The sequence below is a fragment of the Amyelois transitella genome, chromosome 12 (genome assembly GCF_032362555.1).
Source record: "Amyelois transitella isolate CPQ chromosome 12, ilAmyTran1.1, whole genome shotgun sequence".
NCBI classification, from domain to species: Eukaryota; Metazoa; Arthropoda; class Insecta; order Lepidoptera; family Pyralidae; genus Amyelois; species Amyelois transitella.
This window is the reverse complement of record NC_083515.1, coordinates 7,643,948-7,658,700: the sequence shown is the minus strand read 5'-3', so window position 1 is coordinate 7,658,700 and position 14,753 is coordinate 7,643,948. Positions and strand designations below refer to the sequence as shown.

The 14,753-nt window shown below is 38.9% G+C and overlaps 3 protein-coding genes across 3 annotated transcripts; 1 reads left to right on the top strand and 2 right to left on the bottom strand.

Moving 5' to 3' along the window:
- Positions 1–554: 554 nt before the first annotated feature.
- LOC106142310 (large ribosomal subunit protein eL29) lies at positions 555–1,508 on the bottom strand. The gene is made up of 4 exons (XM_013344031.2): positions 1,404–1,508; positions 1,218–1,271; positions 1,031–1,095; positions 555–710 (listed from the first exon to the last, which is right to left on the bottom strand). The coding sequence occupies exons 2-4, from the start codon at positions 1,252–1,254 to the stop codon at positions 591–593; spliced, it is 222 nt and encodes a 73-aa protein (XP_013199485.1). The 5' UTR covers positions 1,255–1,271; positions 1,404–1,508; the 3' UTR covers positions 555–590.
- A 443-nt stretch (positions 1,509–1,951) lies between these two features.
- Positions 1,952–6,967, top strand: LOC106142475 (signal recognition particle subunit SRP68). Its single transcript, XM_013344237.2, has 6 exons — positions 1,952–2,187; positions 2,515–2,636; positions 3,578–3,805; positions 4,533–4,721; positions 5,139–5,269; positions 5,817–6,967. The coding sequence occupies exons 1-6, from the start codon at positions 2,088–2,090 to the stop codon at positions 6,838–6,840; spliced, it is 1,794 nt and encodes a 597-aa protein (XP_013199691.1). The 5' UTR covers positions 1,952–2,087; the 3' UTR covers positions 6,841–6,967.
- A 51-nt stretch (positions 6,968–7,018) lies between these two features.
- LOC106142476 (E3 ubiquitin-protein ligase ZNF598) lies at positions 7,019–14,667 on the bottom strand. The gene is made up of 11 exons (XM_060947108.1): positions 14,556–14,667; positions 14,269–14,466; positions 12,436–12,687; positions 12,145–12,230; positions 11,451–11,689; positions 10,886–11,000; positions 10,206–10,357; positions 9,681–9,803; positions 9,029–9,222; positions 8,308–8,931; positions 7,019–8,124 (listed from the first exon to the last, which is right to left on the bottom strand). The coding sequence occupies exons 2-11, from the start codon at positions 14,437–14,439 to the stop codon at positions 7,660–7,662; spliced, it is 2,421 nt and encodes an 806-aa protein (XP_060803091.1). The 5' UTR covers positions 14,440–14,466; positions 14,556–14,667; the 3' UTR covers positions 7,019–7,659.
- Positions 14,668–14,753: the final 86 nt, after the last annotated feature.

The following is a 14,753-nucleotide window of genomic DNA, read 5'->3' as shown; positions in this document are numbered from 1 at the left end:
ATTTTTTTGCACCATCTGAAACAGCTTAAGCAGGTAAATTTTTTGAGCGAGCAAGATTTTAATTAATCACATTACCGATGTCACGCTTGTAACAGTATCAGTCACAACTTTTGGAAATTAATGTTATTTACAGTTACTTTTAGTGTTAATTTGGTAATGTGAACAAGCCCTGCATAATATTACAAATATCATAGTTTATAATTTCACAACTCACCATGCAAATAATAATGGTGGGCTTATTTTCTTACAGTAATTGCAGATTTAAACCTTGAAAATTTTCCATGTTGATCTCAATGGCCAACAAACTAATAATTCTACATAATGTAACAAGCAAACAAGTTGTTTAACTCTTAGCTGCAGTGGGAAATGACATTATTGTATTGGCCAGTACAAAACCAGGTACAAAAACTCATGTTTGGCCATCATTTCAATGTTACTGATGGGGATTTAGTTCTCTTATAGAATTTTATAAGCATCTTTAAACATGTTGAAGAATTTATATAATTAAAGGCTTTAAAATTATATAAAATAAGTTGAAATTGAAATAAAAGATGTTATAAATTTTATGTTTTATTGTCTTACATTCTAGTTCATTTCTTAGCCTTGGCCTCACGCGTCGCTTTCCTTTCGGCTGCCCGCGCGAGCTGCTTAGCTGGCTTCAGGTTACCCTTTTTACAAAACCTTTGATTCCTCAAGAACTTGGGGTCCATCTGTGAAACATGAAATAACAAACATTAGTTTACTTTCCAATGGGTTTCAGTTCTATGATAGATAGGAAGGTACAAGTTCTTCCTATATAAGAGGGATAACAGAGACTGCACATTCCCACTAACCACAATCCCTGAACACTTCTTTCGCTTCACCCACATGCTTCCCTCTCTTCATATTGTCTCGTCTGTTTAGGATAATATATCTTGACCTAATCTTTCAGCAAGAATTTGGATATAATAGGATTTTGGTAAGTAAATACTTTTTTAGTATTCAATCTTGATTAAGCAAATACGTTATAAAAGAATAAATGAGAACATACTCCTAGGGTAGATTCGTGCCTGAACTTTGTCGGCTTTTTGATTCCATTCCTATGGGCTTTGCGATCTGGAAAAATAAAACAAGATATTACAGATACTCAAAAGAAGTAGAGAGGAGGAGAAGTTATCTAAAGTCTGTTTCAAAATAATTAGTTGTTAAGTACAATGTTTACATAGGTAGGTACTTACTTTGGTTATGATTTGTATGATTCTTAGACTTTGCCATTTTTTATTTAGTCCTTACTGTAATCAAAAAATATAAGTATATTAATTCACTGAAATATATGGACGTCGTCACTAAATACTTTAATTAACAAAGAATCATACGATAATGGTAATATTTACAGATTAAATTGTGTACCAAACAAAACTAACCTCAGGGTAAACTGACAAGACAAGAAAAGAAAAAAAAAGTGAACGATCTTGCTTGCTTCAATAAAATTGATTGAAGAATGAAATGCACGAAACGAAATGACATTGATGTGCATTCATTCAAAAATGTCAAAATTAACGCGAATGCAAAGAATATTTCGTGAGCGGCGAATGCTAAAGTAGAAACATGAATAAGCGGAAATATTATTAAGGCGTGGCTGTCGTGCTAAACTTGGCACTCAAAAGTTGACTGGGTGACTTACATGAAAATTTCAATGAGTATATGTACCTACCTAGGCATTCACCTAAACATTTACCTAAAAATTCTTTATAGAATTAAGATTATTGAACACCCATTGCCTGACCGACCGACTACTGAGAAAGTTACTTAATTTTAACGATCGCATCTTAAGCAATACCCTCATGCTGTGATATTAATGAAGTATATGAAAAAAAATCCATTTAGAATCTTATCAATCCTTTGATAACTTTAGTCAATAAAATAGATAGTTGGTAATATTGCTTCTGCTATACTGTCAAGTGTCAACTCTCGTTTTTTCACGTCACGTCACGTCCAACTCATGTCAACTAGAAAAGCACCTACTTACGAAAACCGATTGCGTGGAAGAAAGTGAAATATATTGAAATAAATCTAGTTACCACCGATAAAATAATCTATCGAAAGCTATGGTTGTATTAGAAGATGAAGCCGGAGATGCCAAACCTATAACTCCCGATGATACCGAAAAAGAAGATGAAAAGCCCCCTGTTTTACTTAGTTTAGAAAGTATCCTTTACATATTGAATAATTTATGCACCTTTATTTAGTGCTAAAAATAATTTCTATGTATTTTATAGAAAAAAAGTCGTGTCAAGTCATATGCAGTCGACCGTAAAAAATAAAGCATTTGGATCACCTAAAAGATCATAGCTAAGTGGAAAGTTGTTACTTGTTGTCATTAGTGGACTGGACTCAACGCCAGTAGCTGATAATGCGGGATATTTAGAGAGAGAGAGAGAGAGATGTGATAATCTAAAAGCGGGTGTTGTCTTACATCATCTGCCTTCATAGTAAAAAATAGCCAAAAACCAAAATCCTTAATCACTTTATCAGTTTTCCGTTTGACAAAGGATGCTCAGCAACAACATGGTCTCCGCCACGGAGACTACCAGAGGTATAGAGGATATTGTTCAAGACGTCTTAGACGTCTCCGGAAAGTGCTCAAAATACCACAGGTACTGATGCTCACACTGTTCAGAAAATAGAAAGTTACATCATAAACATAATGCTCCATACTCTTCAACTATAATTGGGATTTTAGTGCCTTATATCAATCCATACTAATATTATAAATAGAAAAGATTTGTATTTTTGTTGTGAATAAACCCAAAAACTAATGTTGATAATATTTGGCACAATGACAGACAAAACCTTCAGAAGTAATATAGACTGCGTTCTTTCTAAATCTTCCCATGGAAGCAAATTGCTGTACAGCTAATTTGTACATAAAACTAATAAAGACATATTATACTAACTATTGTGAAAAACTGTAATTTTTTTTAATAAGTCATGGTTTAACAATCTGTCACTAACTGAATGACATATTCAGTTAAAGCCATTAGGCTAAATGTGGTAATTAAGTTGTTCCAAAACTGTTTTCCTCAGGAGGGAATAAAGATGTAATGCCTAAAAGTAAATGGAGATTGGTTCAGTTATTTAACTTTAAACATTTATATTGGTTGACTTTTAAAGAATGCCATAGGGCCACTTTTTGCACTGCATTCTGTTCAAAAAAGCTCTTGTTAGTAGAGCGCGGGTGTTCCTTATTATATACTAGCTGTTGCCCGTGACCTTGTTCTTTAGAAGAGTTCACTGACAATCTCTCATGCCCTTCTTTTTTCACCCTTTTAGCCATACCTTTCATTGTGAAAAAAAAACAATTTTATGAAATTTTCTACTAAGGTTCCATTAGTACCAAATTTCATAAAATTGGTTCAGTGGTTTAGGTGTGAGCATTATAACAGGAAGACGAGAGTTACTTTCGCGTTTATAATATTAGTAAGGAATAGAGATTCCGCCATATTTTTATTTTTGTGTGAAAAAAAAAAAGATTATTAAGAAATTTCCATCTGTTTATTAAGCATAACTAAGCTCAATCTTACCTTACTTACCCCAGGGTGACAGGCGCCACTACCGCCGCCGCGACGTCACCACAACCCACCTGGTGTCATCGAACTCTGAGAACCGTCTGTTGTGTGTGCCTCTTCTTCAAGCCGAGCGGGCCTGGGCGCACGCTATGCAGCTGAGACAGGAGGCCAACACGGAGCCCCGTAAGAAGTTCCATCTTGTTTCGCGTCTGAAGAAAGCATATTCCCATGCGCAGACGTTGTTGCAACTTTGTGAGGTAAATTTTGTTTTGAATTAAAAGTAATGAAATAATAGAAGGTAGAAGAACATTCTGCCTTGCAGATGGAGCAGTTGCATGCTGGTTTTCAGTCGCTCGGTGACCACAGGTCATTGTAACAGGGATGTTACATGTTCATTATTCTTCGTAGGTTGTGTTTATGCTCCAATCTGTGAAAACTTTATTTGCGCGATTTAGACTCTTCGCTACTCTTGGCTATTACTATAACTATTGGCCGTCATTCAAGTGCCGTGTGGTTCCCGGCACCAATACAAAAAAGAATAGGACCACTCCATCTCTTTCCCATGGATGTCGTAAAAGGCGACTAAGGGATAGGCTTATAAACTGGGGATTATTTTTTAGGCGATGGGTTAGCACCGTGGCCATTCAGTCTTTTCAAGACTGTTGGCTCTGTCTACCCTGCAAGGGATATAGACGTGACCATATGTATGTAAAACCTCACTACATTTTGGCTGCAAATTAAAAGTGGGCTTCCATATATCTGACATACATATACCTAACAGAGATGCACTAAAACTAAGTATGAAAAAATAGACACAAAGACAATTATACATTTCAGACAATCATGTCGTTATTCTTATACATACCTATCTGCAATCAAAGCTTCTACCAAAGTTTAAATCTTTGTTTATTTCATATTGATATGCACTTTTTACACCATGATCTTTCATTTCATTACAAACTTTACAATGAATATATTTGACAGGAAAGCGGTGCATGCGATGCGCGCACGCAGCTGGAGGCGGGCGCGTACGCAGCGTGGCTCAGCGGGATCCTCCTGGTGGAGCTGCAGCAGTGGCGAGTCGCGGCTGAAGCGCTGCAGCGAGCGCAACTAGTGCTGGACAAGCTGTGTGCCGCCCTGCCCGAAGACGAACGCCTTGTTTACAAGCAGAAGGTCAGATATTTATTTATATCGTACAAATTTAGATTATAGTTATAGCCTTTGTTCCTCATTATCTGTTTTTCTTATGGTGCAATAAAGAGTTTATCTATCTATCTATAGTTGTTATTATAATAATCTTGCTCGGACTATAAACTGTAACTGTGCTGTGAGGCTGCTGAAGAATGAAAATTATTTACTCCTCCATACAAAAATGTTTATACTTTATACAGACAATAAATTTTTACTATATCTCAACTAGCCATTTTGGTGTCAAATAATTGTCTTCATTAACCCCATTATGAAATATGTGCCAATAATAGACCCTATATTATCCTCCGCAGCACGGAGGAGCTAGACATTTTTTATAACAATGCAATCACAAGTGATTTTTACTTTTCAAGAAGAATTCAAAGACTAATTTTCTTCCAGGTAGAGGAGCTAAAGCCGAGCTTGCGTTATTGCGCGTACAACATCGGCGACGAGTCGGCCGCCGGCGACTTGGTGGCGATGCGCGGGCAGGGGCTCATAGAGAACTTGGACTCGCTCATGGCACAGGCCAAGTAAGATATATACATATTATGGAGTCTCTGTCGACTTCACAGAGGTAGGCAGAGACTACATCTTTCCATTTTTCTACTTTCATCCACAACAAACTTTTACACGTAGCTTTGACCGCCCGAAAATAGCGCCACCTACAAAAGGATACAAGTTTTTCGCAAATCCCACAAGGACTATAGTTTTTACCAGGACGAAAGGTACCTACTACGTCCTTTTCTACTCTTCATTTTTTATAATGTATACGCGTACAAGTCTAGAAGATTAGTTCATTAGATAACGCGTTAAGAAAAAATAAAAGAAACAAGCATAAACTTACTTTCGCATTATAAGTTGGGTTTTACACACCTCTATTTGTTTTGTGAAAAGTTCGTATTCCAAATTCCCCTACCTTTACGAAGCTATTAAAGTGTCTATTTCTGGGTTGATAAGATAAACATACTTCAAATGTAGTTGGTGGAGAAAAAGCAGTCTAGTAGTTTCAGGGATTAGCCTGTTCAAACGAATGTTTTACTGTTTTGTTATTTGAAATGAGTACTTTTTTACTTTCAGGGAGTCCCGATCGGGTGTTATGCATGAAGTGGAGTGGCGCGGGCGCCGCGTTACCGTTCGCCCCGAGAAGGTTCGTCTCTTCCTAATCGCGCTGCAGGACCTCGACAAATCCGTGGCCGCCGCCGACTCCGTCCAGGCCAAGATCGACATCCTCGAGAACATCCTAATGGACTGCAAGGACGCCATATCCGCAATCAAGGACGAAATCAAAAACGATCCCAAACTAAAAACTGCGTCCGAGACTCAGATGTCGGGAATCAATTACTTGCTGTCCTACATCATGTATCTCCGTATGATTCGAACGATTGAGAGGAACAACCTATTGGTTGAGCAAGCAGAACATGCGCGCAAGAATAACATTCAGATCGACGGCAAGAAAATGAGGCCGCACGACCTCACGCGTCTCTACGAGATTATCCTCCAGAATTTCACCGAGCTACAGCAACTACCTGGCTTCGAAAATGACGCTCAATACCAGCAGGAGATCGAGCAACAGATGAAAGCTTACAGAGCCTTCCGTTGCTTCTACATCGCACAGGTTCTTACCGGTTTGAGGCGGTTCAGGGAAGCGCTGGCTATGCTCGAGAGGTGCAATACATACACAACAGAATCGCTGTCTAGCAAGCTCAATGATAAATTGCTTGTTGAAAAATTACAAACTTTGAAGAAAGACATAGAGAGTTGCAAGTTTGAAGTTCACGCGGATTCCGTTCTAGAAGACGAGGAAGATGACGAAAACAAGTATTCCAGCGGGAAGCCTCACAAGGATAAGAAGCCTTTGGTAGACCGGCTGGATGAGTACCGCGAGGACACTCAGGTGCTGACAAAGAATCCGAATATTTACAAGTTGCCGCCACCGATGGAGGCTATACCTTGCAAGCCGCTGTTCTTCGATTTAGCGTGCAATTTCATAGAGTTCCCCAACTTGGACGACAAGACGGGAGCTGCGGATGGCAAGAAACAGGGCGCCGGCCTCACGGGCCTGGTGAAGGGATTCTTGGGCTGGGGAAAAAGCGATAAGTAGTGCAATTCACATTGGATTTTAAAGACTGTGTCAAAGTCATATTTATTCATAAAATTACACAAATTATATTTGACTTCTGTTTCAGTCTTTGTCCAAATATATTGGCATAACTACAAAAAGGCTTTTCATTCGGACCTAATTATTCTTACTAGACTTTGCAGCCAGGTAATACACATAATGAAACCAAATAACATGTATTCAACATAAATATTTTACATTCACTAATTACCAGTGAAAAGTACAAAAATATAATAGCATTTTAAATTTGAAACAATATATTTTACACATCGTGTAACATTTAGCAATATCAGGTATTACAAATCACTTTCAACTTAGTTGCGATACTGTACTAGAATGTGTCAGATACAAAATTCTAACATGATACAATTACTACGCTATTTACAATGATTTTTTAAGCTGATCAAAGGACATTTGAAAAAATGACAAACGAAAAAAGAGAAATAATTTACAAGCACCTGTATATTTCGTAATAACCAATAGCAAAATAATAATTATACAACAGGCATAGAAAGTGTAGGAAGTAAAATAAGTGAAAAATTATAAAAATAATAAATGATGATCAATGAATATTAATTAATCATAACATTAAATACCAAATTGTTGTCAAATACAAGACGTCCTACAGCATAAATTAATCATACAACAAGAATTAATCTATTCATGTTACATATGCGTGAAATTTCACAGATGTTTGAAAGTCAATGATTCGATAACACATCGGTTTGATTGATTTTGAGCAAGTCCTTTAATTTGTATTGAAATGCGTAACATGACGGCGGTATCACGTGACTAGACTTACTAGCGTGAAGCGAGTGGTGGCCAATGAGCGGAATCGTGGGCGATCTTGTCACTAGGCACTAACAACTGACCACAGGTGGCGCAAGTATCCAACTTCGAGCCCATGTCGCGGCCCACCACTAACTCTTGCTGTTTGGCAATGTCCGGCAAGAGAGCCACTAACTCGGGGAACACAGAGTCCAGTTGTGGTCCGAGAGCCGTCTTGCAGTGTTGATAGAATTCGTCTGCGTTGATGATGCTGTCGCGGTAAGCTCGCGAGGCCACTTTGAAGTCCTCGACGGCCGCGGCGCCGCCTAAAGCCACAGCGAACTTCTTCACTAGTGCTCTATTTCTCTGCTCGAAGTCCAGCGGCGGTATGTAGGCGTGCACGGGAGCAGAGAATGTCTGCCCGGACGAGTTGGTGAACATCAGCCCGTCGCAGGCCGGCCGCGCCTTGAAACCGGGGGGGACGTTGCCGTTCGAGACCTGGAAGACCATAAGAAAATATGATTTGAATGTATCACAATTTTTGGGTGAATATTAAAAATCTCTAGGATTTTGTCAGATAATCTATGGTACATTTTGCGAAATATTTTCATCTGTGTTTGTAAACTTTGAAACAGAATTCGCAATACGTTATCAATGTCTATGGCGAATGAAATCTAGTACCTTTTCCTTCTTGCACGGCCACTCTGGCTCCTTGCTAGTCACTCGAGCACTCAGCGGCGGATAGTCCCTCGCGGCCAGTGAGAAGTCTCCATGTCCATTCCTATTCCCCTCGCTCACAGTAGTCTCTATAGTCTTAACCTTCTTCTGAGGCTCAATTGTAGAATTGTTATTGACACTGATGCCTACATAGGACATTTCTCTGGCTATCTTCTTATCAATAGCTCCATTAACATGCGCGAACTCATTCACATTTTCCTTCTTTGCATTGTTCTGTTTCTTCTTATCCTTCTTGCTCGTTTTGGGGTCACTCTGTATTGTAGGGGCAGGATTCGCAGGGGCTTTTTTGGGTTTGGTATTGTTGATAGTTTTGGAGTTGACCGGTAAGGTAGGGAAGTCTGCGACAGGGTTGAATGTGGGTGCCCTGGGTGGTTCAGGGGCAGGTTTGTCTTTAGTCTTGGCAGGTTTGGAGGGCTTGGTGACCGTGATCCACTGCGGCGGCGCGGCGGGGGCTCCGCTGCCGGACAGCGCGGGGAAGGCCTCGCCGCTGAGCTGCGGCTTCTTGGATTGAGAGCTGTGCTGATTTTTCTTGATCGCGTTCATTTCTTGGCTGTTTATCATCGCGACCTGAATAAAACAAGATATAATTCATATACACAAAGCCAATATGATATTGCATCCTCATGCAAAAAAAAGGGAACATATCCAATAGCAAGGAGTATACCTTCGGAGGCTGAACAGTCCCTGCGCCGATGCTAGGATGATCGTCCCTGCCCAACGACGGGAAGTCATCATCAGACAGTGGTGTTTTCTTCTGATGCTGCGGTATAGAGATCCGATTGCCACTCGTCTGCGTCAAACGAAAGTTGCTCGCACTGGCCGGTTGACTGTGTAGCTGAATCGATACGCTGGGTTTGGCTGGAAGAATGAAATTATTCAATATGGTTGTCATGGTTGTCATAAGTATAGATCACTTAGTGCAACAATCATCATGTTGGTAAAGGATCCCCTGGCTGAGCGAAAAACAAAGGTGTACTTTTACACTCACACCCCAGGCCTCAATAGAGAGGACGCAACTTAGACGAACGCCAGGCGGATGATGAAGAGAAAGTTAGTTCTAAGGGTCTCCCCACACAGGACGTCTTTAGAACGTCATCGTTCCACTAGCGTCGACACGTCGTAGACGTAGCGGTATGTCCATCATACAGGTAGATACCCGCCGTGTAGGTGCTACCAAGCCGACGAAGTTCGAAAGACGCCCAGTGTTAGGGCCTTTAGAACTGTACCTACTTGTGTCCTCTCAGATGACGCCTGGACATACTTTGTTTCTCTCTCTCCCTGAAAGGATTGGACACGCAAAGAACCACAGCACTCACAGTTCCTGAGGACGGCGGCGGCGACGGGCTGCGAGGCGGCTCGCGGCGGCCGCGCGGAGCTCCCCGCCGCCTCGGGGCCCAGCGCCGGGAAGTTGCGCTCGTTGCGGGTCAGAGCGTCCGCCGCTGCACACAGACATCTTATGTAAAACTATATAGATGAATTCAACTTCAAGAACAAATGAAGCCCATTTTTTGCTCTATAAATGAAGGTAAACAAATGAAGGTGGTGATAAATTAGACACATATAAGTACATATATTATTATGCCAATATCGCTGTATGGCGCGAAAATATAGTGTATGTAACAGAGCGCGCCATTTGAACCGGCAAACAGAATTGGCCGCTATTATGAATAAGATAGCAAGACACATTCTGTTTTTGGAATTTAAATTTAATGTACTTGTAATAAGATCGTTATTTCATTGAGTTTTCACTCAGTTTGATTCGGCGGTAGGATGGGCTTTATTGCGCCGTCGAATATTTCCGAAGCGACTTACAAATGTGGTAGTGGTGTATCATATCATACCTTTGTAGTGTTTGACAGGGCCGCCGAGCATCAGACTGGGCGCGGGCTGAGCGGCGGACAGCCGCGGGAACTGAGCGTCGCTGTGCGGGTCGATGTGAGGCGACGACACTGCGGGCGTCGGCGAAGGCGGTTCTTGTCTTTGTTCGTTGTTACTGTCATAAATTTAAAGTTGTTCGAGAAAAGCGGATAACTATGTTTAGCTGCACCCCGAATTTCTACTGCGTATTTTCTAGGAAATCTAATTGCTACCAATTTTCATTATTATTTCAATCTCAATTCCACCATGAATATTTACAGCTGAACATGGCCGATATAGACGTGAATATGTGTATGTATATGTATCATTATTATCTTGCATATTACAGTGATAAATAATATGGGATAAACCACACAAATTTAAAAAGCAGCAAATGCAAGCCGAGACTTGTGTTACGGAATACTAACTCAACAATACTAAATTTTATAATAAACACTTATAAAACATAAACCTCCAAGGCTCAGGCAGTCCATTCAAAAAGTTCGTTTTTAACAATGCATTGGCTAGGATTCGGACAACTATTTCTACACTAAAAAGGTCATCACTATTACATTCCTTCAGGAGTAACAAGGGCTTCTTTTATCTGAAAATTCCCACAAAAGTTCAGCCTAACACAAAAGCTAGTGTCATATGTAAAACTCACCGTGGCGCGCGATGGGCGACGGGATGCGGAGTGATGTTGAACTGTAACTCCAGCGTCCTCGCTTGCCTCGCCGCGCCCCGGTTCATGCCTCGCCCGTGCACCGTCGCCTTGTGGGCTGGAAAACAATGTGACTTTCTATATGCGTGGAAGTGGCTTTGCACTTAACATTGACCTTTCTTGTCCCTTTTGAGTTAAACAAAATGATTGAAAGATAAATAAATAAGCTATGCTATGTTCCTGGGCATAGCATGCTTGACGCCGTTTTTCTCGCGCAAAAAACTATCGCTTTTTATTATAACGTGAAACGCTTTATACCTCCGGGAACGATTTAAATGAAAGGTTGTTGAGCAGATAATACTAGCCATTGGTTATCCCTTTCGGTTGCGTAATGTGCAAACTATGTCAATGTATTCTAAAGATATGTGGTGCTGAGCAGATGTGTCTTTATTTCATATTTTGCATTAATTTTGGGTTTAGCAATTCCAAGATGAACCATGTTATTAAATTAGGTCCGATATTAAGAACTACATTTCAGAAACAAAGACTTATAAACTATCAACATTACCTTTAAGGTCGATTTCACTTCGAAACACGGACGTAAGATGTTGGTCAGCGCATTCCCCCTCCTCGCACAGATAATGGTCGTTACGGAAGTGTTGCGCGAGCGCACCGTGCGTGGCGTAGTAAAAGTTGCGGCCGTCAGCGTCGCATAGATGGCAATACAGATGCTCTTTGCGCAGGTGACGGTATAATTCGTCCGCGTCCATGAAACGCTCCTCGCAGAACTCGCAGAGCGGATGGCCTCTGTTGTGTTTAAGTTGGTTTTAAATCCTTATAAATCATTAGTAATAACACTACTCAGAATAGCTTTAATGGTACAGGTACTGATTTTGAAATAGAAAATAGAATTGAATAAAATTATAGTAAATTTTCATTTCTATCGTTTTTACATTTTTGCATTAATTTTGAAATTGTTAAAATTATGTGACGGTCCGTGCTTTGCATAAAAGCATGTATATCTTTTGTTATTAATACAATTTTTTGCCGTAAGTACGAGGACTGCCTGTATTTTACTGTTGATTATAAGCTGTTTCAAGTGGCTAGTGAGGCTGCATACACACTGGGACATCGAAGCCTTACAATACCATTTGTTGTGGTCCGACCAGCCGTAAAAAAACGAACAATGAACTAATGAACATTTGTGCTAACATTCATTAGGCCTTTTTGTTAGCCCGCTGTGTACGCGACTTTAGACTTGCCTGTGAGATGTGTCGTCCAAATCGCCTTTCCGCCGATGATGACCTAACTCTTGTCGAGTATAGCATTTCCGTTCACTTGTGAATATCTGAAAACCATTATTCAAAGTTTGACGAGATCGAAAAATAGACATTTGTTTTTGATCCCGCGAAAATTATAAAAATCTATCCTTAGCGATATCTTTATATATTCATAGCTTCCTAAATATATTGAATTTTTAAAAGATTGCTTACTATACGTAAACAAAGAAGTAAAGATAATAATTAGATGTTGAAGTTATTTATAAGACTAACCTTAAGATGTTTAACACAGAGGTCACAGAAAAATCTCTCGTGGACTTTTCTCATGTGTTCACTGAGCATAGCAAATGTCCGAAATGGTGGTATTTTGTCACACAACTTGCAGTGGTTCTCCAGCAGTTTGTCGTAGGCATTCTTTATCTCTTGAGTACAAAACCCTATTTTGAACTGTCGCTCGAAGAGCCTATCATTGAACACCTTATTTCGAAGTTCCTTGTAAGGCAAAACGGTTTCAGTGAATATAACCTGTGGAAGGAAATTCTTTTTAATAATCATTTGTTTGGATGTTTAAACAATGTCATCTGTTTAATTTAGTCTATGTTGACTTGTGTTAAAGAGTCCACTGGGCAATCATTTTTGGGGGCTACAAAATGTAAAGAATGTATTACAATTTACTGTATGCTGGCAAATGTAAATTGGATTCTGATTCATTAATCCATGTGAAGAGTACCCTATGTTTTTCTCTGTACTCCACACTATATGTATGCAAAATTTTATGGACTTTTAGTTCAGTGATTCTGAAGGGAAAGACATACAATAATATGGGTAGATTAGGACTCCTAAATTAAATACTTTTTCAAGCTCATAATTAGATAGATTGAACTTTTAAGTTACAAGGTAGTAGATATGTAGGTACTCAATAATACAATCACACAGATTTATACCTTCACCACATTGCCTTACATTGGCTTTAAACAATCATACAAAGATGTGTTGTAAATAGAACTAGTGATAAAAATTATTATCAATAGTTCCATCCTGGAACTGTTCAATGGTACTAGTGTTAACAAATATAATATTTAAATGACTACATGCTGCTTTAGTCTTATGGATTAATTATTGAGAGCTAAGTGCTTTGTGCCATAGATTTAGAAAAGGGGGAAAATAGATTGAGAAACATATCTGTTCTGTGGGTAAACAACAAAGGGTAAATAATCATAATCAGTACAGTTGGTAGTAGGTGAAAATCATTCACAAAAAAAAAGGGTTTGTATGACCCCCCCCCCCCAAGTATTTATTTTGCCGGAAGCCCCCCCTTTTTTATATGAATTTTTGAAAATCTTAAAAATTGACTAAACAAAATGCAATATTTTCGGTTTGTCATTATAACTGTGTTAATTTAGTATTACATAATTAGTTTGTCCATTAAACATGTACAATACATTAATTAATATATTTTTGCACTAAAAAAATAGTCAAAAACTTTGCTTAAAAGTAAAAACAAAAAAGACACTTAACTATGAACAGAACCCTTTCATCCCCCCCCCTTTTTATATGAAAACTTTAAGAATTTGTAAAAAAAAAACTATAGGCTTCCGGCAAGGGGGGTCACGGGAGGGGGGGTGTTATCCCCTCCCCCCTCCTCACCCCTCTCCGGCGGTGGCCCGTTTCAAGAGTTTTACCCAAATCATTTTGCTTTATAATATTTTATGTACCTATTACACAATATTATGAACACAAAATTTTGTAACAGATACACAAATGATATGTACCTATTGAATAAAAGTTTACTTAAGAGTGTTAATATAACAATTATTATTTAATATAATAAGAATTACTCTTGATATAGTATGTAACAGTTATTCATCTTGATAGCTTCATTTAGTGCAAGCAAAGCTTGGGACTCATTTAAGAAAAAAAATTACAAAATATAAAAAAAAAATATCACAACTTGTGAAATAGATCTTTGCGTCTAATTAAGCGTTATCTATAATTATTTATAGTTTGATAAGGCTGACATAATATTGCATTTTCTCAGATGAACTTCAACGTGTAGGTATACAATTGAATGGAACTTTGTAAGTAAATATTGATAAGTCTGTTTACCCTTGCTAGATCCTGTCGACATATAGGACACTCATTTTGCAGGCAGAGGACACGCATTCGGGTTGAACACTCGAAACATACGGGGTGATCACACTCTCCGATCGAGTAATACAAAACGTTCTTGAAACACACTACGCAAGTAGAATTGTCGTTGCCCTGAGTATCGGCCATGGCTTGGATCGGTACAATATGGGATTTCTAAAAAGAAATATATTTGTACTTTTATATTTAGTCAATAAAATTAAACGAATAATAAGAAGGTAGGTATTCGTATTGTAGATACGTACGCACGAGAGAGAAAAATGAAGGGCAAATCGAAAAATTTCTTGGGTCAGATTTGAATGACAGCTGTCAAAACTCTTGATTTGCTTGTGTTACCCACGGTAAAAAATCTGAAAACTAAAAATACAGACCATAGACTAAAAGTTTAATTACATGATCAATCTCAATTCAATCCCCCATATCATTCACTTATTAATAATCTT